The sequence below is a fragment of the Stegostoma tigrinum genome, chromosome 27, assembly GCF_030684315.1.
Source record: "Stegostoma tigrinum isolate sSteTig4 chromosome 27, sSteTig4.hap1, whole genome shotgun sequence".
NCBI lineage: Eukaryota > Metazoa > Chordata > Chondrichthyes > Orectolobiformes > Stegostomatidae > Stegostoma > Stegostoma tigrinum.
In genome coordinates, this window is record NC_081380.1 from 1642050 (window position 1) to 1667178 (window position 25129).

At 42.4% G+C, this 25129-nt stretch overlaps 1 protein-coding gene across 2 annotated transcripts in view; it reads left to right on the top strand.

Annotated features, from left to right (window-relative positions):
• Positions 1 to 25129, top strand: part of LOC125464400 (collagen alpha-1(XXVI) chain) — a 457976-nt gene that overhangs the window by 382877 nt on the left and 49970 nt on the right. For both annotated transcript variants that reach the window (XM_059655273.1, XM_059655274.1), the window contains exon 4: positions 24748 to 24809. In XM_059655273.1, coding sequence (XP_059511256.1) covers positions 24748 to 24809 — 62 coding nt within the window. The remainder of the gene's footprint in view (positions 1 to 24747; positions 24810 to 25129) is intronic.

Consider the following 25129-nt stretch of genomic DNA (forward strand, 5'->3'; position numbering starts at 1 on the left):
TGGTTGTAGTAGGATTTGAACCTACGTCCTGAGAACATTACCTAGGTCTCTGGATGAACAGCCCAGCAATAATACCACTACGCCATCTTAAGCACTGTAGGTAGTGGACAGGCTTTGGGGATCAGGAGGTGAGTTAGTCACAGCAGTATTCCTAGCCTCAAACCTGCTCTTGTAGTCTGAGGCACAGAAATTCTAATTTTTCTGATTTAAAGGTTTTCATAATATTGTTATTACAGGAGCAGTAATCCTGAGAAAGTGAAATTGAAATCTCATTAGAGCAGTAAAGAATGAGAGTTCAGCATAAAACATGTGAAAATGCTAAGACAGAAAAAGAGTCTATGAAGCTAAGGGATTGTCATAAAATCTCAACTTGATGCTCTGTTCACCTTACTGGAAGGAAACATTAGGGTTGTATATGATTTTGATCCCATCTAAAATGTTAAAATTAGGTAAGGAGACTGGATTGTAGCAGCTTTCCAGCAACAGCAACATTCTGACAATGAATACCAAAAGATCATTGGCTTGAATTTTGAATTATGATTCAAAAACTTGGACACTCGATTGAATAAGTCATTATAAACCAGTGTCACTATTCGGAATAGTAATTTGTTGTCATGTATGATCTCTGTACAACATAAAAACATGTTTGAATTTCCAGTGAGTGGAAGAATCTTACTACAAGATTGTGAGTTTAAGACTCAGTGTAGCAAACAAATTCGAAGGAACGTTGGCTGATATACAATCTAAGCCTTACATCTCAATAGCTATGCTAATTAAATGACCCCACCACCCACATTCCATCATGAAATTAAACAGTTTTCAACATAACCAATCATACAGTCCACATTCCTAATATTTGCTGAGAGATTTAAGATGAACTGTTCATAGACACTTAGCACAGCTGCTCTTATCAGTGTCCACAGTGAAGACCTTGCACCTTCCACCCAGTAAGACCATCTGAGATGCCCTTGATTAGCTTTTTGAGTGTTAACAACTGAGTTGAGAGTGTTGTGGGTCAGAATTCAAGACAGGCCTATGAAACATTCATTCCAACAATTTACCTGAAGTAAAGCAGACAGTGAGAAAACAATAATTCTAGGTGCATAAAATTTCAAATTTAACAGATACTTGGATAGGAAAGGTTTAGAGGGATACGGGCCAACAGAAAAATGGGACTGGTGCGGTTTGGGAAACCTGGTTGGCATGGATGAGTTGGGCTGAAGGGCCTGTTTCCATGCAGTACACCTCTATGACTGTACGTGATTGTTGGACAGTGGAGTGAGAGCTGTGTAGAGTGAATGCACAAACAGTGGATTGAGTGTGGTGCACAGCGAGTTTACAGAGACTTTTGGAAAGAGATTAAGTGTAGGGGAGTGGGATGTCGGCTGTGTATGATGATCCTCGAGGAGCAGAGTGAGGTTTGTTTGTCGGGTGTAAGAAGAGGGCAATGTTTTGAATATAGGGTGTGGGATGAGCGTTGTGCACAGCAAGTGTAATGGTGTCAGGTGAGGCCTGCGTGTAGTGAGTGTAAGGGAACAAGGTGATCACTCTACATACTGTCATGATTCACTTGGCGAATTACCCTGATATTCAAGTCCAGCTACTCCCAGCATTAACCCAGAAATTAAAAATGTCATCAAAAATACCAAGGTCCCCAATTTTTCTGCCTGGTGAACTCGGGATAACAGAAATTACTAGCCAGGTGCCTGTACTTAACATGAAGCTTCTATTAATCACAAACAAACAAAGTATGAATTATGATCTTCAAAGTACAAACTTCTGATTCTCTTGCTTAAAACCATTCAAATCCTACATAAACATTCAGACACAGGCAAAGAATAACAATTCTATGCTGCAGCAAAATAAGCAGTGAGGGAACACAGTTGAATAGCGCCAGTCCACAGGATGGTTTTGTGCTGGGAAGGTCATGTCTTACCAACTTAATAAAATTCTTTGAGGATGTGACAAAGTTGATTGATGAGGGAAAGGCTGTAGATGTCATATACATGGACTTCAGTAAGGCGTTTGATAAGGTTCCCCATGGCAGGCTGATGGAGAAAGTGAAGTCACATGAGGTCCAGGGTGTGCTAGCTAGATGGATAAAAACCTGGCTAGGCAACAGGAGACAGAGAGTAGTAGCAGAAGGGAGTTTCTCAAATTGGAGACCTGTGACCAGTGGTGTTCCACAGGGATCTGTGCTGGGACCACTGTTGTTTGTGATATACGTCAATGATTTGGAGGAAGGTGTAGGTGGTCTGATTAGCAAGTTTGCTGATGACACTAAGATTGGTGGAGAAGCAGAGAGTGAAGGGACTATCAGAGATTACAGCAGAATATAGTTAGACTGGAGAGTTGGGCAGATAAATGGCAGATGGAGTTCAATCCAGGCAAATGCGAGGTGATGCATTTTGCAAGATCTAATTCAAGGGTGAACTATACAGTAAATGGAAAAGTCCTTGGGAAAATATATGAACAGAGAGATCTGGGTGTTCAGGTCCATTGTTCCCTGAAGGTGGCAACGCAGGTCAATAGGGTGGTCAAGAAGGCATACGGCATGCCTTCCTTCATTGGACGGGGTGTTGAGTACAAGAGTTGGCAGGGCATATTACAGTTGTATATGACTGATTCGACCACATTTGGAATACTGTGTATAGTTCTGGTCGCCACATTACCAAAAGGATGTGGACGCTTTGGAGAGGGTGCAGAGGAGGTTCACCGGGATGTTGCCTGGTATGGAGGGTGCTAGCTATGAAGAGAGGTTGAGTAGATCGGGATTATTTTCATTAGAAGGACAGAGATTGAGGGGGGACCTGATTGAGGTCTACAAAATCATGAGGGTATAGACAGGATGGATAGCAAGAAGCTTTTTCCCAGAGTGGGGGACTCGATTACTAGGGGTCGTGAGTTCAAAGTGAGAGGAGGAAAGTTTATGGGAGATATGCGTGGAAAGTTCTTTACGCAGAGGGTGGTGGGTGCCTGGAACGCATTGCCAGTGGAGGTGGTAGACGCTGTCACATTAGCGTCTTTTAAGATATATCTGGACAGGTACATGGATGGGCGGGAAGCAAATGGACACAGACCCTTAGAAAATGGATGACAGGTTAGACAGAGGATCTCGATCGGCGCAGGGCTGGAGGGCCGAAGGGCCTGTTCCTGTGCCGTAATTTTCTTTGTTCTTTGATTCAGTATCTTTTTGCTTCTTCTGATCACTAATCTTCTTCACTCAATGTTCCTCAGTTCCTTGCTGAAAACAGTGCAATTTGCACACCTTTTGTTACTTCTCTGCAAGGAGAGACGCATTTATTTTTTAGAACCTGGAAGCTTTCTGCCCCTGTGTTGTTCACACCCAGGCTGTCCACCTGCCCAAAGCCAATGCACGAGTTGGGTCAGGAGGCCTCAATATGACACCACATGATTCTTTCTGAATGAAAGCTCAATTCACAGACCATTTCTGGGTATAACTGCCCTGAACACACGTTGACAGTGCCAATTAGTCCAGAAATCTCCTCTCACTGCTTGAACAAAGCAACAATATCAAAGCAATTCATAACAAGTTCCAGTAACTTGTTTTCTGATAACAGCATCTCCTTCGATAGTTTCTTTGATTTCAAGTAGTCTCCTTTTCCTATTTTGCTCCACAATCCAAAAGCAAATTTGAAAAAAGTGCCCTTTACAGGATGTGGGGATGCTAGGGGAGTGGAGAGGATGTAAACCCATTGCAGGTTACACGAAGGTGCTCACAGACAATTGCAATATTTATGTGGAGGAAGGTTACAGAAAACTTCAGGTGAATAGTTGCTTGTCCTTTGTGCACTCAGTCAGTTCAACGTGCAGAATCCTGAAGAGGGTAGAATAACTGCAATCTTGCAGCTCCTGTCTGCACGTAGCACTACATACCACACACTGAGCGCTGAGTTGTAGATCTGAATTCCTGTGGATCCCATTCAGTTGCTGTTTCAGTTTTGAACACAAGATGAAGAGCACGCTGAGACCCATCAAATACTCATGTAGACTGATGAATGACAGTGAACACAGGATCATGTGGCTGAGTGAGAAGTCCCTGGGAAACTGGTAATTGATCAATTACAACCTAGTAAACTGTCTACAAACTGACTATAGTCAGCAGCCAGAGGCCTGTCTATTTATCAAATTTCAGAGGAAAATCTTGTGGAAGTTTACAATCCTCTGCATCTTGGAGAGATGGCGTCTCTTGGAAGGTGAGGAGTGCAAGCGAAAAATTAGCTTTCTCTTGAACTGACACCCAAGGATGGAGGAAGGGGGGAAAGGGATGGTTTGAAAAATTTGGAAATATGGAGTCAGTTTTAACAGTGCATGGAATACACAGACTTTATCCTGAAAGGCACCTCTCCAGAACCAGATGTTACACTTGAATTAATCATGAGAGAGATAGCCCAGGGATGTGAAGCATTTCTACAAGACACCTGAGATTCGTTGTAACAGAATTAATTGTCAAACATGTTCTTTATATGACACACTAACAAAAGAAATAAAACGCTGATTTTTAAATGTCTAGCTTCTCCACATGAGTAAAATGGAATTGTAAATCTCATTCATCACCAACTGGAGAGTTTAAAAAGCTGTAAGAAGAAATTTATAGTTCAAAATTATAATCCAATAGTTCTTAAAGTGTCCATCCTGGAAATGTGGATTTTCTTTCAAGTAGTGATAGCTCTCACATTTCACCACTGTTAATGAAAGTGCACTCTCTCACTCACTGGTGTGTTGTAATGGCTTTGCAAGCTGTTCTCAGTGAACACTCTGGGACTGGGAAAATGTAACAAGCAGATGGAAAGAGACACTCTGTGCTTGAGATGTCAGTTGTTTCCTTGTCAGTTTCCTCCACCTGAATGATTTAAACAATGCCAGTTAAAGATGATTTCTATTGCATGTCGCAATAAAAGCATTAATTTTACAAGTTGAGTTTTGGCAGTTTTACAAATTGCCTGGTGAAGCAACTGAAAATGTTTTGAATTATTCCACATTTTATGTTGTACCTGGCTTTCCAACCCTTTTATAGTGTAAGCCCAGTTTCTATCAGTATTTCATTGCATCAGGAGTTTCACAGTAACAGCAACATAGGACCAAGGAGCAGGATTGGCCATTCATCCCTTTAAGCCTGCTTCTCTAATCAAGAGAATGATGGCTGATTGAGTAAATTGCTTTTCCTACATTTTAATCTCAACCACTACTCTGAGAACAGCCTCCTCATTCCAGGAATCACTCCCTCATTGACAAAGATATTTACAGTTGGGTAGGAAACCAAAGCTGTCCCCAGCACTCCAGGTGTATTTTCATCAGTCTCTATATAATGCACTAAGACTAGGTCTGGGCAACTCCTGTTCATTTCATCAGCAAGACACTGTATCGAAACTCTATCACTTAATGGTTGTTTCATACCTTGAAAATATTGGGGACATGATGCCAGACTGGGTGACTGCTTTGCAGAATGCAAGAGGTCATAAAAGCACAGAATCACTACTGTGGAAACAAGTCACTGGACACATCGAATCTGCACTGCCCTCCAAAGAGCATCCCACCCAGATTACCCTCCACCCCTATTCCACATGGCCAATCTGCCATATTAGCACATGTTTTGACTGTGGGAGGAAACCAGAGCACACAGAGGAAACCAATGCAGACATGAGGAGAATGTGAAAACGTCTTTTAGGTGTTCTGCCCATAGAAATGAGCCTGAGCTTCCAGTCTCCCGCTACTTCGACACATCACCGTGTTCCCACAGCAACATTTCTGTTGCAATCCTGCCGCTCTGTTCCAGTGAGCCTCAATGCGAGTTTTTGAAGAACGACATCTCATTTTCCACCTGGAAACCCTGCAGCCTGTAAGACTTACATTGAGTTCAATAAGTTTAGAGCCTGATTTCAACCTTCCATGCTTTTGCCCACCGCTATGCCCTTTTTGCTGCCATGGCATGGGTTGCCTTTAGCACAGCCTAAACATTCTCTCCTACCCTCAACTTTCATTAGCACTTATTCAGCTTCTGTTATATCCTGGGCTACGATCAATAATCCCCACATTTACGTACTCCTTTCATATGTCTCTGTCTCTCTGAGCTTGATCTCCACCTATTCGCTTACCTCTTCCCCCACAGCCTCAGCTTCAGGATGAAGCCCACTTTTTCCAAGCTGCTAACAGATCTGATGATCACTCACTCCACTTGAAATGTTAATGCTACTTTCTTCTCACAGATGCTGCCAGACCTGCTGAGTTTCTCCAGCAATTTCTGTTTATGGTTCAGATCTCCAACATCCACATTTCTCCATTGTATGTTATTGAAAATATTTAAGTTGCTCCTGGGGGAACGGAGACTATTTGAGGTTTCAATACAAAAGAGGACATTTTACAACTTTTGGGTCTGCCCTGGATATCAGAAGTTTCTCATGTTGAGGAGTGTGCCCATACTTATTACATTCTCTTCCGATCAGGCAGTCAATAACTATCTATATGATAGCATAACCCTTTGTTATCTAAACTAGACATAGGCATCTTTTGTATATAATGGCATTAGATTATTACTGCAGCAAGGCCGGAAAAAATCAATGACCTGGTTAGTTTCAGAAGTGGGCCGTAGTCAAGCTTAATCTAATTCAATATGTACAACTTTACAGAATAATTAATAATTCATACACCACACTCATCCAACTCAGTACATTGTTTAGGTTCATTTATACAAGGTACCTTCAATGTACTATGATCTACTGGGCAGCACAGGGCTCAGTGGTTAGCACCGCTGCCTCATAGCGCTAGGGACCTGATTTCACCTTTGGGTGACTGTCTACGTGGAGTTTGCGCATTCTCCCTGTGCCAGTGTGGGTTGCCTCCAGGAGCTCGGGTTTCCTCCCATAGTTCAAAGATGTGCTGGTTAGATGCATTAGCTGTGAGAAATGGAGGATTAAGGGGATACATTATGAGGATAGGAGACTCTTCAGAGGGTCTGTATGGACTCATTGGACTTAATGGCCTACTTCCATACTGTAGGGATTTTTCTATGACCACACAGTGCTTTAAACCTGACCTTTGCCTGACTGCTTTCATAGAACATAGAACATAGAACGTAGAAAAGTACAGCACAGTACAGGCCCTTTGGCCCACGATGTTGTGCCATGGAATAATCCCAATCCAAAAATAAAATAACCTAACCTATATTCCCCTCAATTCACTGCTGTCCATGTGCATGTCCAGCAGTCGCTTAAATGTCACTAATGACTCCGCTTCCACGACTACCACTGGTAAAATATTCCATGCGCTCACAACTCTCTGGGTGAAGAACCTCCCTCTGACGTCTCCTCTATACCTTCCTCTTAACACCTTAAAACTATGACCCCTCGTGGCAGTCAGTCCTGCCCTGGGGAAAAGTCTCTGGCTATCGACTCTATCCATGCCTCTCATTACCTTGTACACCTCGATCAGGTCACCTCTCTTCCTCCTTCTCTCCAGAGAGAAAAGTCCAAGCTCAGTCAACTTCTCCTCGTAAGACAAGCCCTCCAGTCCAGGCAACATCCTGATAAACCTCCTTTGCACCCTCTCCAAAGCCTCCACATCTTTCCTATAATAGGGCGACCAGAACTGGACAAAATATTCCAAGTGTGGTCTCACCAGGGTTTTGTAGAGCTGCAGCATAACCTCACGGTTCTTAAACTCGATCCCCCTGTTAATGAAAGCCAAAACGCCATATGCTTTCTTAACAAGCTTATCCACCTGAGTGGCAACTTTGAGGAAGCTATGCACTTGAACACCAAGATCCCGCTGTTCCTCCACACTGCCGAGAATGCTGCCTTTAATCCTATATTCAGCATTAAGTTCGACCTTCCAAAATGTATCACTTCTCATTTATCCAGGTTGAATTCCATCTGCCATTTCTCAGCCCAGCTCTGCATATTGTCAATGTCTCGCTGAAGCCTGCAATAGCCCTCAATACTATCAACGGCACCTCCGACCTTTGTGTCATCAGCAAACATACTAACCCACCCTCAACCTCCTCATCCAAGTCATTTATAAAAACTACAAAGAGCAAAGGCCCAAGAACAGAGCCCTGCGGGACACCACTCAGCACTGACCTCCAGGAAGAATATTTACCATCTACAACCACTCTCTGCCTCCTGTCAGCCAACCAATTCAGAATCCAGATAGCCAAATCACCCTGTATCCCATACCTCCTGACTTTATGAATGAGCCTGCCGTGGGGAACCTTAGCAAATGCCTTGCTGAAGTCCATGTACACCACATCCACTGCTCGATCCTCGTCAACCTGTCTCGTGACTTTCTCAAAGAACTCAGTAAGATTTGTAAGGCATGACCTGCCCCTCACAATGCCATGCTGACTCCCTTCAATCACGCTATGCTTTTCCAAATAGTCATAAATTCTATCCCTCAGAATTCTTTCCAAAACCTTGCTGACCACAGACGTAAGACATAAGACTGAATAGCTTACCAGTGGTAGTCGTGGAAGCGGAGTCGTTAGTGAATACTTTTTTTTCCCTTTATTCATTAATGGGATAAGGACGTTGCTGACCAGACAGCACTTATTGCCCATCCCTAATTACCCAGAGGGCAGCTCAAAGTCAACCATGTTGCTGTGGGTCTGGAGTCACATGTAGGCCAGATCAGTTAAAGATGGCACTTTCCTTCCCTAAAGGACATTAGTGAACCAGGTAGGATTTTCCAACAATCGACAATGGATTCATGGTCATTATTAGATTCTTAATTCCGGGTATTTTACTGAATTCAAAGTCCACCATCTGCCATGGCAGGATTCAAACCTGGGTCTCCAGCATGCTATATGGGGTCTCTGGGTTAACAACAGTAATACCACTAGGCCATTGCCTCTTATGATGAACAGTGTATGTTCAATCCCTGTGTCTTATCTCACTTCATGTCTGTTCACAGTTAGTACATCAGACCTGCTCCCACCTTTGACCAGAGGGTGAATGTGGTGGAGGTACATGTGCTGTTCTGCCGCTTTCCACGTTGGTGGCCCAATGGGGGAGTACACACAGTGCAAATATTCAGGATTTATTTTCACACCAACAGTGTTCTATGCCTCTGCAGTCCCAACATCTAGAGTCAGAGCTGTACAGCATGAAGACAGACCCTTCAGCTCAATTCATCCATGCTGACTAGATGTCCAAAGTTAATGTAGCCCCATTTGCCAGAATTTGGCCCATATCCCTCTAAACCCTTCCCATTCTGGATGCCTTTTAAATAGTGTAATCGTTCTAGCCTCCACGACTTACTCTCACAGCTCATCCCAAACACACACCACTGTTTGCATGAAAAAGATTGTTCCTTAGGTCCCTTTTAAATCTTTGCTCTCTCACCTTAAGCCTATCCCCTCTAGGTTTGGACTCACCCACCCCCAGGGAAAATACTTTGTCTATTTACCCTATCCATACCCTTCATGATTTTACCCCTCAGCTTCCGACACTGTGGGGAAAATAGCCCTAGGTTGCTCAGCCGTTCCCTATAGCTCAAACCCTCCAACCCTGGCAACATCCTTGTGAAATTTTAGAGTAGAATTGTAGCTCAGGTTGTGAATGTTGTGGTTGGTTGGCTCGCCGAGCTAATTCGTTGTTCCGCAGACGTTTCATTATCCTAGTGGTTGACATTATCAGTGAAACCTCCAATGAAGTGCTGTTGTATTTTCCCGCCTGTTATTTAAATGCTTGATTCCATTGAGCTGGATTGCCTCACTTCCGGTTTTCCTTCGCAGTGGAGTATATATGGGGTCGATCTCTATGTGTTTGTTGATGGTTATCTTCGTGTAGCACCAGGCTTCTAGGAATTCCCGTGCTTGTCTCTGCTTCGCTTGTCCCGGGATCTTGGTGTTGTCCCAGTTGCATTGGTCGTTCTCCTTATCCATGTGGATAGAGGTGAGTGAGTATTGGTCGTGTCGATTGATGTTCATGTACCCTTGTTGTTAGTTTAATTCCTGTTTGTCTGATGTAGTGTTTGTCACAGTCTCTGCAGGGGATCTTATAGATGACATCGGTCCTGTCCATAGTGGGTAGTGGGTCTTTCATTCGGGTGAGCACATCGACCCTACAACAACTGTTCACCCAAACCAAAGACCCACTACCCACTATGGACAGGACCAATGTCACGTACAAGGTACCCTGCAGAGACTGTGACCCAAACACTACATCAGACAAACAGGAAGGAAATTAACAGCAAGGGTACACAAGCATCAATTGGCTACAAAAAGACACAACCAATACTCACTCATCTCTATCCACCTGGATAAGGAGAACCACCAATGCAACTGGGACAACACCAAGATCCTGGGACAAGCAAAGCAAGACAAGTAAGGGAATTCCTAGAAGCCTGGTACTGCACGAAGAAAGCCATCAACAAACGCATAGAGCGGACAAAGTACACTTCATTGTGGAGGACACCGGAAATGATGTCACCCAGCTCAACAGTCTCGAGAGTTCAAATAACAGGTTCTTCAGAGGCTGCATTGAAGATGTTATCCAGCAGAACAACAAACCAGCTTGGCGATCACAACATCCTTGTAAATCATTTCTGAACCATTTCAAATTTCAGAACATCCTTCCCACAACAACGAGACCAGAATTGAATGCTGTTTTCCAAAATTGGCCTAACAAATGTCCTGCACAGCTGCAATGTGACCTCCCAAATCCATTTCTCAATGTTTTGGTGAATAAAGGCAAGCATACCAAACACCGTCTTTACTGTCCTGTCTACCTGTGGCCCCACTTTCAAGGAACTATGGACCTCCACTCCAAGGTCTCTTTGTTCAGCAACACTCCCCAGGACCTTACGATTAAGTGCATAAATCTTGTTCTGATTTCCCTTCCCAAAATGCAGCACTTCACATTTATCTAAATTACATTCCATCTGCCACTCCTTGGCCCATTGGCCCATTTGATCAAGGTGCTATTGTACTCTGAGATAGCCTTCTTCACTGTCCACTACACCATCAAGTTTGGTGTCATCTACAAACTTACCAACCATAACTCCTATGTTCACTTCCAAATCATTTATATAAATGACAAAAAGCAATGGACCCAGCACCAATCCTTGCAAGCCTCTACCACCACTCTTTGTCTCCTACCTTCAAGCCAGTTCTGTATCCAAATGGATAGTTCTCCCTGTTTTCCATGTGATCTAATCTTGCTAATGAGCAAACAATGCAGAACATTGTCGCATGACTTACTGAAGCTCATATAGATCGCATCCACTGCCCAGCCTTCATCAATCCTCTTCATTGCTTCTTCAAAAACCTCAATCAAGTTAGTGAGACACATTTTAGAGTCATAGAGATTTGGAGTAATACAGCATGGAAACAGGCTTTTCAGCCCAAACTGGTCCAAGCTGACCATGGTGCTCACTTAGCTAGTTCTAATTGCCCACATTCGGTCCATATCCTTCTCAATCTTTCTCATCCACGTACCTACCAAATGTGTTTTAAATGTTGCTGTTGTACCTGCCTCAACCACTTTCTCTGACTGCCCATTCCATATATTCACAACTCTCAGCATGCGGAAGTTGCCCCTCAGGTCCTTCTTAAATCTATCTCCTCTCACCTTAAACATGTGCTCTTGAGTTTTCAATTTCCCATCCCCGGGAAAAAGACTGTATGCATTCTTCCAATCAATGCCCCTCGTGATTTTATACACCTCAATAAGTTCACCCCTCATTCTTCTACATTCCAAGAATAAAATCCTTTTCTGGCCAACCTCTCCCTATAACTCAGGCCTACTAGTCCTGACATCATCCTTGTAAATTTTCTTTGCACACTTTCTAGTTTAACTATGACTTTCCTGTAACAGGGTGACTAAAACTGGACACAATACTCAAAGTGTGTTTTCACCAATGACTTATACAACTGTAACACAACGTCTCAACTCCTGTACTCAATGTCTCGACGGATGAAGGCCTGCATGCTAAATGCCTTCTTCATCAAAACTATGTACTTGTACTCCTATGTCCCTCTGCTCCACAGAACTCCTCAGGACCTTCCTATTTACTGTATAAGTCCTACTTGGGTTTGACTTTCCAAAGTGCAACACCTCATACTTATCCGTATTGAATTACATTTGGGGTGTCATTGTGGCTCAGTGGTTAGCACTGCAGCCTCACAGCGCCAGGGACCCGGGTTCAATGCCTACCTCGGGCGACTGTCTGTGTGGAGTTTGTACATTCTCCCCGTGTCTGCGTGTGTTTCCTCCGGGTGCTCTGGTTTCTTCCCACAGTCCAAAGATGTGCAGGCTAGGTGGATTGGCCAAGCTAAATTGCCCGCAGTATTCAGGGGTGTGTGGGTTACAGGAGGATGGATCTGGGTGGGATGCTTCAAGAGGCGGTGTGGACTTATTGGGCCAAACGGCCTGTTTCCACACTGTAGGGAATCTAATCCTCAGCCCTCTTCCCCATCTGATCAAGATTCCTCTGTAATTTTTGATAACGATCTTCGCTACCAACAATACCTCCTAATTTTGTATCATCTGAAACGTTACTAATAATGCCTTGTACATTCACATCCAGATCATTTATGTAAATAACAAATAACAAAGGTCCCAGCACCAGCCTCTGTGGCACACTACTAGTCACAAGCCACCAGTCTGAGAAACAACCTTCAACCGTCGCCCTCTGCTTCCTACCATTGAGCCAATTTTGAATCCAATTAGCTAGCACTCCCCGGATCTTGTGTGACCTAACTTTCATGACTAGCCTGTCAAAGGCCTTACTAAAGTCTATATCGATAACATCCACTGCCCTATCCTCATCCATCCACTTGGTCTCCCTGGATCTCATGCGACCTAACCTTCATGACTAGCCTGACATGCGCGACCATGTCAAAGGCCTTATATATACAGACAGCATCCACTGCCGTACCCTCATCCATTCACTTGGATACCAGTTCAAAAAACTCCAAGATTTGTCAGACGTGACTTCCCGCGCACAAATCCGTGCTGACCAACCCTAATCAGACCTTGACTATCCAAATGTTGATTGATCCTGTCCAATAGCTTGCCTGCCAATGATGTCAGGCTCACTGGTCTGTAGCTCCCTGGCTTGTATTTGCTACCTTTCTTAAACAATGGAAAATTAGCCACCCTCCAGTCTTCTGGAATTTCACCAGTGGCTAAAGATGAAGGAAAAATCTCTGCAAGGGCCTCTGTAATTTCTTCCCCAGCCCCCCACAATGTCGGAGGATAGGCTTGATCAGGCCCAGGGGATTTATCCACCTCAATGCTATCTAAGGCTGCAAACACCTCTTCTCTGGTAACGTGTATGCGGTCCAAAATATCCCCACTTTATTTCCTTAGCGTTCATCTTTCTCTCCTCAGTAAACACCGAGGAGAAATATTCATTTAAAATCTCCTTTGGCTCCACACGTTGACGGCCATGCTGATTTTTAAGGGAACCTATTCTCTCCCTAACCACCCCTTAACTCTTAATATCGCTATAAAACCTCTTGGTATTATCATTAACTTTATCTGCCAGATCAATCTCATTCCCTCATTTCGCTCTTCTGATTTCCCTTTTGAGTGTGCTCGTACACTTTTTATAGACATCTAGGGATTCACTTGTGCCCGATAGCTTAAACCCAATGTGCTTCTTTATCTTTTTCCTGATCAGAGCAACAATATCCTCATCACTCAGGGATCCCTAAACTTGCCAGCTTTTCCCTTCCCCCAACAGGGATATATTGTCCCTGGTCTCTTGATATCATATTTCCCACATACAAAGCCATGGTAACTATCTCTAATCAGTCCTTGCCTTTTCAAATACATGTAAAACCTGTCCCTCAGGATCCCCTCCAACAATGTGCCCACCACCAGTGTTAGACTCACTGGTGTCAGAAATAATGGGAACTGCAGATGCTGGAGAATCCAAGATAACAAAGTGTGAAGCTGGATGAATACAGCAGGCTAAGCAGCATCTCAGGAGCACATAAGCTGACGTTTCGGGCCTAGAACCGTCATCAGGGTGAAGCATCTAGGCCTGAAAGGTCAGCTTTTGTGGTCCTGAGATGCTGCTTAGCCTGCTGTGTTCATCCAGCTTCACACTTTGTTATCTTAGACTCACTGGTGTTCAATTGCCTGACTGTTTCTTACCACCTTACTCAAACAGTGGCACCACGTTAACCAACGTCCAGTCTTCTGGCACCTCACCTGTGGCTATCAATGATACAAATATCTCAGCAGTTACTTCCCTCGTTTCCCACAGAGTTCTAGGGTGCACCTGATCAGGTCCCAGGGATTTATCCATCTTTATGCATTTTAAGACATCCAGTACCACCACCTCTGTAGTATGGGCATTTTTCAAGATGTCATTATTTATTTCTCCACATTCTCTAGCTTCCAAATCCTTCTCCACAGTAAACACTGATGCAAAAATATTCATCACTGAGGATGTTGCATGAAAGTGATGTAATTTTCCAAAAGGCACATTCTGTAGTAAAATGTGCTTGTCTGGGCCATCATTTTGAGTGACTTTAAAATATTAGAACAAAAATAGAATTGAAAAAGAGCTCCAAGGCATCTATGTCTTTCTGGTAGTGTGGTGACCAGAACTGTTTGCAATATTCCAGGTGTGGCCTAACTAAAGTTCCATATAGCTGCAGCATAAATTGTATCCTTATACTCAATGAGCCTTCTAATGAAGGCAAGCATGCCACAAGCCTTTTTTACTACCTTATCTACCTACATTACGTCTATCGTTAACAAGTCCATTTGCTTCTAAATATAGATCTTGGCCCTGAGAATCTTTTCCAATAATTTCCCTACCACTGACATGAGAATCCCAGGCCTGTAATTGCCTGGATTATCCCTGCTACCCTTCTTAAACAATGAGACAACATTGTCGCTTCTCCAGTCCCCTAGGATCTCACCTGTGGCTAAAGACATTACGAAGATGTCTGTCAATGCTCCAGCAATTTGTTCCCTTGCCTCCCTCAACATTCTGGGATTGATCCCATCAGAGCCTGGGGATTTACCAACCTTAATGAACTTTTAAGACGCGCAACACCCCATCCTTTCTAATAGCAACTAGTCTTAGAAAATCAACACTCCCTTCCCTGAGATCATCCTCCACCAATTCCTTCTCTTTGGTGAACACCAACACAAAGTATTCGATTAGGACCTCAACTGCCTTTTCTGGCTCCACTCATAGATTCCCTCCTTTGTTTTTGAGTGGGCCAACCCTTTCACTGGCTACACTCTTGTTTTATATATATGCTGTAGGTCACTAACGTGATGCTGTAGGTCAGTAACGTGATGCTGTAGGTCACTAATGTGATGCTGTAGGTCAGTAACGTGGTGCTGTAGGTCAGTAATGTGATGCTGCAGGTGAGTAATATGATGCTGTAGGTCAGTAACGTGGTGCTGTAGGTCAGTAACGTGGTGCTGTAGGTCAGTAATATGATGCTGTAGGTCAGTAACGTGGTGCTGTAGGTCAGTAACGTGGTGCTGTAGGTCAGTAATGTGATGCTGCAGGTCAGTAATATGATGCTGTAGGTCAGTAACGTGGTGCTGTAGGTCAGTAACGTGATGCTGTAGGTCAGTAATGTGGTGCTGTAGGTCAGTAACGTGATGCTGTAGGTCAGTAACGTGATGCTGTAGGTCAGTAATGTGGTGCTGTAGGTCAGTAACGTGATGCTGTAGGTCAGTAATGTGGTGCTGTAGGTCAGTAACGTGATGCTGTAGGTCAGTAATGTGGTGCTGCCCCTATGTTGTACATTCATTTTTGGCCTCCAGCACATCAGGAGCCATTCATTGGTTCCTTCTCATGTGCCTCCTGTGCTGTGTGAATCAATAAATCCAGTTCAAACCGCGAATCTGGGGCTTGATGGATGCTTCCCAGCCATGCATTCTCATCTTCTCCTTTCAGGAGGAGTCCCTGCTTGCACAAGCCTTGCTTAGCATTGACGATATCTCTACTCTCAGTGGCTGGGTTGTTTCGAAACTGCGTCACTTGCTGCTTGCTTCAAATCAGCAAAATGAGCATCTAGCTATCTTAATGTCAAGGTTTCAGTTCCTTCCTGGGAAGCGAGCTTTCTTTATTCATTTACAAGATGTGGGTAACGTCAGCAAGACCTGCATTTATCGTCCACCTCTGTCTTCTCAACATTAAGGAGAGTTGGCCTGGAGTGACATATAGAGCCATAGAATTATCAGCACAGGACAGGCCCTTTGGTCCATCTAGTCTGTACCAACCTATCTACACTTAACACCCGGTTGGCTCAGGATGGCAGATTTACTTCCCTGAAAGTCATTTAGATGCATTTTCACCCCAATCCAATAGTTTCATAGTCACCATTGTGAATACCTGTTTTTTTATTCAAGTTTTATTTGACAAAACAAATTTAAATTCCACAGCTGTTATAGTGGGATTTGGACCCACTGGTGGCATCACCTACTCAAGTTCTTTGTTACTGGCCAGTGAATAAAGGAAAAAGAATTGCTTAAATATTTTGGATTTTAATTGATTAAAAACTAAATCTGTTGAGTTTTTGCTTCAATTTACGGAGAAAACATAATGAGTTTTTTCTAGAACGCAACATCTTCACTCTTCACACATCAAAGCATACTATTAAAAAGGTTTCAATAATTACTCAAGCATTGTTAATTTGAAGCAAATTTTAAATGCTATTTATACATGGGATGGTGCAGGAAATACTTTCTCATCATCAGTCTCTAGTTTTAGAAGGAGTATCATTAGATTTGGGTTGCAAGAAAGGAAGTTAATTACTGGAAATTAACTTAAAAAAATCAACATTTTCCTGAAATAATTTGAAGCTGTATAATTTTCCTGACACAAACCAGATTCCTTTAGTTTAAGTCTCAGTGCTAGTCCAATGCTATGCTTGACATTTTACCCTCATTTTTTGGGTTTTTTTACATGGAATTCTGTAAACAATCTCAAGACCCTTCAGTTCTACAGAAATATCGAAAAAAATCACATTGCCCTAGAGAGGTAGTGATTGAAAATCTTACTGACCCAGAGAGCTTGCCTTTTATTCAACGTAATCCTGTCAGCACTCTGTGGTGTACTGATATGTCAGCAAATAGCTGCCACAGGTTGTCTGCTAAACAGAGATCCAGCTCTGAAGTCTATCTACAAAATAGTAAGGCTGTAACTGCTGGAAATCATGAAATCCAGTTGACAAGCATTCCTTTACTTCCAGCCAGGCTTTGCTAACACGAGAAAGGGCGAGTGGACTTGCAATTCTTCCAGCATCTTTCACAACTTTGGGAAGCCACAGAACATTTTACAGCCAAGAAAATCTTTCAGAAGTGCGGCCACTGTTTTCTACAACAGTCGCACCAGTTCAAATCTATTCCACTGACTGTGATGCACTTTCAGAGATCCTCAGACTTTGAGTGACTCTTGAACAACAGCAGGTCCTTTCTTTTGAGATTAGCTAAACTAGAACAACCAATGCTAATAAGAAGGGTAGGGAATGACATTAGATGAGTGATAATGGCTAGGTGATCATGGCATAATGGCAATGTTACAAGATTACTAATCCAATGACCCAGGTAATATTCTGTGTTGGTGGTTCAAATCCCACCACAGCAGTTGCAGGAATCTAAACTTAATTTATAAATCACATCACAGCACCACATGCCTGACCTACAGAATCACATAATTCACTGCAATCCACCTTGCTGGCACAGCATTACTGACTGATAGTATCACATTACAGACCTGCAAATTCACATTATTAACCTACACTACCAATTTACAGACCTACAACACAGCATTCCTGGCCTACAGGTTTGAATTATTGACCTGAAGTGCTACATTACTAGTCTACAGGATAAACTATAGGATATAGTCTATAGGATATTATTTCTGGCCTGCAGCACCACATACTGACCTACAGATTTGTGCTACTGACCTTCAGCATCACATTCTTGACCAACTGTAGCACTTTACTGATGTATGGCATCACATCACCGACTTGCAGCAGTGCATTATTGATCTACAACAGTGCATTACTGTATTACAGCACTGCATTACTGACCTACAGTTTTGTGCTACTGATCTAGAGTACCACATTACTCACATACAGTAGCACATTACTGACCAACAGTACCACATTATTAACATACAGATTTGAGCTACTGACCTACAGCATCACATTATGACTGACAGCATTAAGTTACTGAACTACAGCAGTGCAATTCTGACTTGCAGTGATGCATACTGACCTGCAGCATCATATTCTCACTGATGTACAGCATTATGTTCCTCAGCTAATGCACCAAATTACTGATCCATTCGTCACGTGATAACTGATCTACAGCAATATGTTACTGATCTAGAGTTATGTGTTACTGCCCATATTACTGATCTACATCATCACATTATTACTGACTTACAGCATTGCATTACTGAGCTACTGTCTCACTTTAGTGGTGTACAGATTTGTGTTACTGACCTGCAACATCACATTACTGATCTGCAGCAGTGCCTTACTCAATCACACCATCATGTTACTAATGTACAGCATTGCATTTCTGATCTATATCAGTGCATTACTTATAAACAGCAGAGCATTGCTGACCTACACTATTGCATTACTGACCTACAGTAATGCATTGCTGGAATTACAGCATCACATTCCTGACTTACACCATCAAATAATTAATCTGTAATGCGACTTACTGACCTCTGGCACAGCATTACTGATTGACAGTATCACATTACAGACCAAAGGTTTGCGTTATTAACCTACACCACTACATTACTGCTCTACAACACGGCATACCTGACCTAAAACAAAGAATTACTGACCTACTGGTTTACATTATTGACCTAGAATTACTGATCTACAGCATCATGTTACTGGCCTAAAGCATCACATCACTCACCTTCAGCATCACATTACTGACTACAGAATCACACTATTGACCTACACCATCTTGTTAAGGGATAACAAGGTGTAGAGCTGGATGAACACAGCAGGCTAAGCAGCATCAGAGGAGCAGGAAGGCTGACGTTTCGGGCCTAGACCCTTCTTCAGAAAAGCATCTTGTCACCACCTTACAGCATCACATTACTGACCTACAGCACAACGCTACTGCTCTACAGAACCAGTCTCTCTTGCTGTTTACTTCTGATACAAATCTTTCACTGTTTTAAGACTTTGAGTCGAGTAGGTCCTTTTCCCTCTCACTCTGGCGGACGCAGTTTTCTAATAAAAACAATTCACTTTCTTTTAAGGCAATTACCTGTGCAACACTGGATACTAAACTGACCTCTACACTGCATTATCATGACAATTCCCAACCAGAAAGAATTAATTTAGTCACTATTGCTAATATTAGAACATTGAAGGCCAAACGTGTAAACACCAGCGAAGACTATTCATGTTCTTTTTTGAAGTTACGTTATAGTATCTGGATGGGTGTACGAATAGGGAGGGTTTAGAGGGATATGGAAAATGGAACTAGTCAGATTGAAATGTCTGGTCAGCTGAGTTGGATTGAAGGGTCAGTTTCCGTGCTGTATGTCTCTATGACTTGACCTGGTACTTTAGAAAGTACTTAAGTTTGTTTCTTTTTAAACAACATTACAATTATCTCTAAGCTTGCATGCAGTTCATTTTAATAACTCAAGATATTAATTACATAATCATACCTAAGAAGTGATGTCTAACTTGATAGAGGTATGCAAAATGATCAGAGCTATAGATAGAGCAGACAGCCAGAGACATTTTCCTAGGGTGGAGGTAGCCATTTGAGGGGGTATAGTTTTAAAGTGAAAGGAGGTAGATATCGGGGAGACACCAGAGATAGGTCCTTTACTCAGTTCAGCTCAACATTGTCGGCTGAAGGGCCTGTACTGTGCTGTGCTGTTCTATGTCCTATGTTCTAACATCCTGTTCAATACACAAGTAAGGCTAACGCTAACAATTCTAGGCCAGTTAATTCAACCTCAGCAGTGGGGGGCCTTTTGAAAGCGATATTCCAAGACAAGCTACCAGTAATTTTCTCAAATGTGGATTAATACAAGAAAGCCAACAGGGATTATTACATTATACGCTCATGAGACGTAGACATCACTGGCGGGCCAAACTTAATTGCCTTTCCCTAGTTGCTCTTGAGAGCTTCCATCTTGAATTGCTCCAGTCCATGTGCTTTAGGTTGATACAATACTCTTAGGGAGGGAATTCCAGGACTTTGACCCAGTGACAGTGAAATGTCAAGTCAGGATTGTGAGTGGCTTGGAGGGAAACTTGCAGGTTGTGGTATTCCACTGTATTTGCTACCCTTGTCCTTCTACATGGAAGTGATCATGCATTTTGAAAGTCCTGTCTAAGCAGCTTTGGCAAATTTCTGCAGCTACCTTGTAAATAGTAGCAGCAGTGTGTACTAAGCGTCAGTGGTGGAGGGAGTAGGTGCTTGTGCATGTGGTGCAAATCAATTTGGCTGCTTTGTACTGGATGGTGTTAAGCTTCTTGAGTGTTGTTGGAGCTGCACCCATCCAGGCAAGTGGGTAGTATTCCATCACACTCCTGGCTTGTGCCTTGTAGATGTTGGATAGGTTTTGAGGAATCAGGAGGAGAGTTACCTCCCTGTGTATTCCCAGTATCTGACCTGCTATTGTAGTCATTGTGTTTATATGGTGAAGCCACTTGAATTTCTGGTCAATGGTAACCTCCAGGAGTTGATAGTGAGTGGATTCAGTGATGGTAATGCCATTGTCTTATTGGAGATGATTATTGCCTATTTGAATGCCATGAATGCTTGACGTTTGTCAGCCTAAGTCTGGATATTGTCCAGACCTTGCTACATTTCACATGGTGTGTCTGAGGAAATGTGCTTCTGTTTGATTGGAGATGAGGTTTGATTTCAGAATATGCAGAACCAAAGAGAAAATGGCCCTGTGAAGCAAATTGGAGGGTGAGGTGGTGGGAGGTGTAAGAGGGGAGATAGGAGCAAAGGTGAAGTAAGAACCCCAGATTGTTTGTGAGCAAACACACAAAAGTTACATAAAAGTAAAATAAATTCTCAAAAGACTAGATAATCTTTGCTAAGATAACAAAGTGTGAAGCTAGATGAACACAGCAGGCCAAGCAGCATCTCAGGAGCACAAAGGCTGACCTTTCGAGCCTAGACGCTTCATCAGAGGCTCTGATGAAGGGCCTAGGCCTGAAACATCAGCTTTTGTGCTCCTGAGATGCTGCTTGGCCTGCTGTGTTCATCCAGCTTCACACTTTGTTATCTTGGATTCTCCAGCATCTGCAGTTCCCATTATCCCAGGTAATCTTTGCTATTGTACATCATTATCGCCCATAGAAGCTAAGGCATTGGGCTGTCTGCTTTTGGTCAGTATATCAGAACATAAAAATTGAATCACAGAAATACATCTTATAACAATGACTATCTAGGTAATCATCCATTAATACAATTTGTACTATTTTGCCAGATGCAAGATAACTGTTGCATTTCCCTGTGTACCAATAACTGTATAGGAATGCATACAATTAATGTTGAAGCACTTTAGGATGTCCCAAGAAATACCTAAGCAATATGTAAATATAAGTCCCTCCTCCACATCCTCTCTCATCAGTACAGCCGACAGTTATCATTTGAGGTTATTTGCTTCCTACCTTCCTTTTATATCCTCAAATACACGATCCCTTAAAAACTTCCCAATAGCTGTATGGTCTGCTGACTAGTCATTTCTGGCCCAACTGTGTTTAGGACCAGTAGTGTTTAACTAATTTGATTGAGTTTTTTAAGGAAGTAACCGAGAAGTTTCATGGTACATTTGCTGTACCATCAACTTTGACAACATGTTTGATAAAATACCGTGTAATAGGCCATTCCAGAATATTGTGTACAATTGTAGGCATGACATTTCAGGAGGTGATGAAGACCTTCAGGAGGCTGCAGAAACAATTTAGGAGAATTGATACTGAGTGAGGAGCATCACTTAGAATGAGAGATTGGAGAAACCGAAACTGTTCTCCTTGGAGAAGGGAATGTTGAGAAGATTTGATTGACGTGTTCAGAACCCTGGGAACAGAGAGAATAGAGAAGATCTGCTCCTATTGGCAGAATGATCTGGAACCCAATGACTTTGATACCAGGTGATAGGCAAAAGTGCCAAGTGTAACATGAGAAAAAAATAATTTTTCACAACAAATGGTTTGGATCCAAAAGTACTGCCTGAGAGTGTGATGGAAGCAAGTTCAGCCAATGCTCTTAGAAGGGAATTGGATAAATCCTTAAAAAGCAATGGTTGGGCTGTGGGAAAGGATGATGGGTATGAGATTTGCTGGACTTGCTATTGTAAGGAGGTGGTTTGGACTCTATGCCTAGTCATTCATTACTTATTAACAGTGATCCTGAATATGCTCATCCTTATTCTCCTTTTGTAGATTAAGGAAATGAGATTGTCGTTGAAAAGTGTTATAGTTAAACCCCTCTCTCTCCACCTGGATTAATTGAATGGAAGAAGTCTCATTTACTTGGGCAAACATTATATAGTTATTGTTGTAGGCCTGACAGGCGCAAAACAACATTCTAACAACCTACAATCTTCAGAAGCCAAAGAGGAACCTTATTTTAAACTATGGTCTAATTGGCCTTCCTGCAGCTATGTATCCCTGTACGATATACTCAAATAGGCTCCCATCTGGAACACGTCAAATCTCACTTATTTTGTTGATGTTCCTCTTCGCTACAGTTTCATGTCAAAGGTGCAAATACAAACTATGAATCTGACCTTATTTGGTAACTAACCTAGTAGCCATCTGAAACAAAACACAAAAATAAGTAGCTTGAAAAATGATAAAGACACATTGGATTGTCAAGGCATTGTTGGGCTGTGGTATTCAATCTGACCTGTACAATCCTAATCTGGGTCTGCCTCAGACTCCAAGAACAAAAAACACGTTTTAATGCTTAATGTTATTCCAGTGCGTTGGAGACATTACAGGCCACTAAGGAATTCCTGCTCTCGAATGCGGAAGCCTTTCGATTCTCATAGTTTAATTTTTAAAAATGACCCATTAGATTGGAAAACCCGGAGAATTGTGTACTTCTGCATTTTCAAAAAATGCTCCAAAGTCTTTGAATTGAATTGACAACTGGTTTCATTTAGACAAATGGAGATTGGAAAATAGAGAACTATTTTCTAGTATTGTTTCAATAAGCAGTGAATTTCTGACATCCATGAAACAATTCAGGGACCAGGAGGGACCTATAGCTGCTAGGCAAGAATTGTAAGAGTGGAAAAAAAGTGCAAGAACAGGTGGGATCACAAAATTGTCAGAATGATTCTAGACGGCCAGATGATGGCAGATACATCAAATTGGTTCTTTACCTCAGTTTATACAAAGAGTGTACAGAGAGTACAGGCAGTTTACAGTCAATATCATTGTGTGGAATGACTATAAGGCACTTTGAAAGCACACTCAGTGCTGTCATCAACACGAGCTTCCATTAAATATGCAGAATCTGACAGTTCAAAGTAAATCTTTGACTCCTCAAGAAATTAAAGAAGGAAACAATGGTTCTGTTTGTATTTTTCAGAACATCGTGACACTGGAGGAGTTATTGAAGCCAGCATGATACAATTGTAGATCTGATACAGGCAAACGTAAACCCAGCTTAACATTTTCCAATATACATTGTGTGACAAAAAAAGTTGGGCCACTGGAAGAGCACAGTGTGAGAGGCAGTTAGCAGTATTTTCAAAGTTACAAACCTGCTGTAATTTTTTTTTGTTGAGCAGCCTGGGGAGGAGGTTGAATTTGGGGCGATGAGATGGCTGTGACTGAACTAGTGAACCAGGATAATCAAATGGTTATAGTTCATTTGTAGATTCCCAAGATATTCAGTAACGTTCCTCCATTAAAACTCATAAGGAGACTTCCAGATCCTTGAATAATTGACAAGCTGCCCACATTGATTGAAATCTTTCTTGGCGGCAGAAGATGTAGTGATAAGTGGAAAAGGTTCATTCTGCGAAAGAAATCAGCCAGCAGATCTCCTCAGGGACCTGTTCTGTAGCCTTGCAATTTACAACATTAGTGAATGATGTGGGGCAGGCTGGAGAGATGTCAGTAAAATGTTAATATCCATAACTGTAACAAAATAGATTCGGGAAGATATATTAGTAAATGTATATCATGTCAAAGGGCCCTATTTTGTGGCAGATGAATGGAATTATGGACAGGGTGATCTTGATCTCATTAGGTTTCCTCTTAAGCTGACATCATAAAGAATTTGGAATCATGTCTTCTGGAGGTCCCAAAGAATCTCAGACCCAACAAATAAATTCTAAGTTCACCCCAAATCATTGAGCTCCTGAGTGAGGAGAGGTGAACTGGTCCCCCTTTATCGTACACCTGTCCCCTCGGCTGGTCAAAACAAGGTTCATTTGACAGGATACCTTCCTTTGTAGATGATCTTCTCCCAGACCCAAATAAATTAGGAGGATCCAATTTAACCCGACTTTCTTGAATTAACAAAAGGAGCTAGGTATTGTTCTTGGGGCTAAAGGAATTAAAGGGCCAGGGGAGAAAGTGGGAACAGGATACTGAGTTGGAAGAACATCCATGGTCATATTGAACAAAGGAGCAGGTACAAAGGGCTGAATGGCCTGCTCCTGCTTCTATTTTCTATGTTTCTAAAAGCTAGGAATATTTTTTTCTGTATTTTTGTAGACGTGATGACATGCTAAAGTGTAACATTTAACCAGGGCTTGTTTTACTTTCAGAATGTATGAACTGCACCAAGTTTGCTGAGCTACAGGAGAGATTAAATACTCTGGAGAATAAGGTAAATAAACTTGTTCAAATTCAGAAAAATGTTTTACAAGTACTCTGACTGTTGGAGTAGCGTAAGCAATGGAGTGTGGAGTCATTTCCCATGCAAGATATGTTAAATGCTCAAATGTTCAATCATTCGAGAGCAGAACTAAGTTTCCATCAAAGGTATGTTTTTCCTGCTTTGCAATAAGGTCAAGGCCAGCAGTGGGCTTGTTTCAAACTAAATAGACATTCATGTGGAGGGAAAGGTAAGTAAGTCATGACTGGCCAGCAGGCAGAGTCTGAAGGGGATCTGGGAGGGGTGGCGGGGGTTGGGGGGAGGGGGAGGGT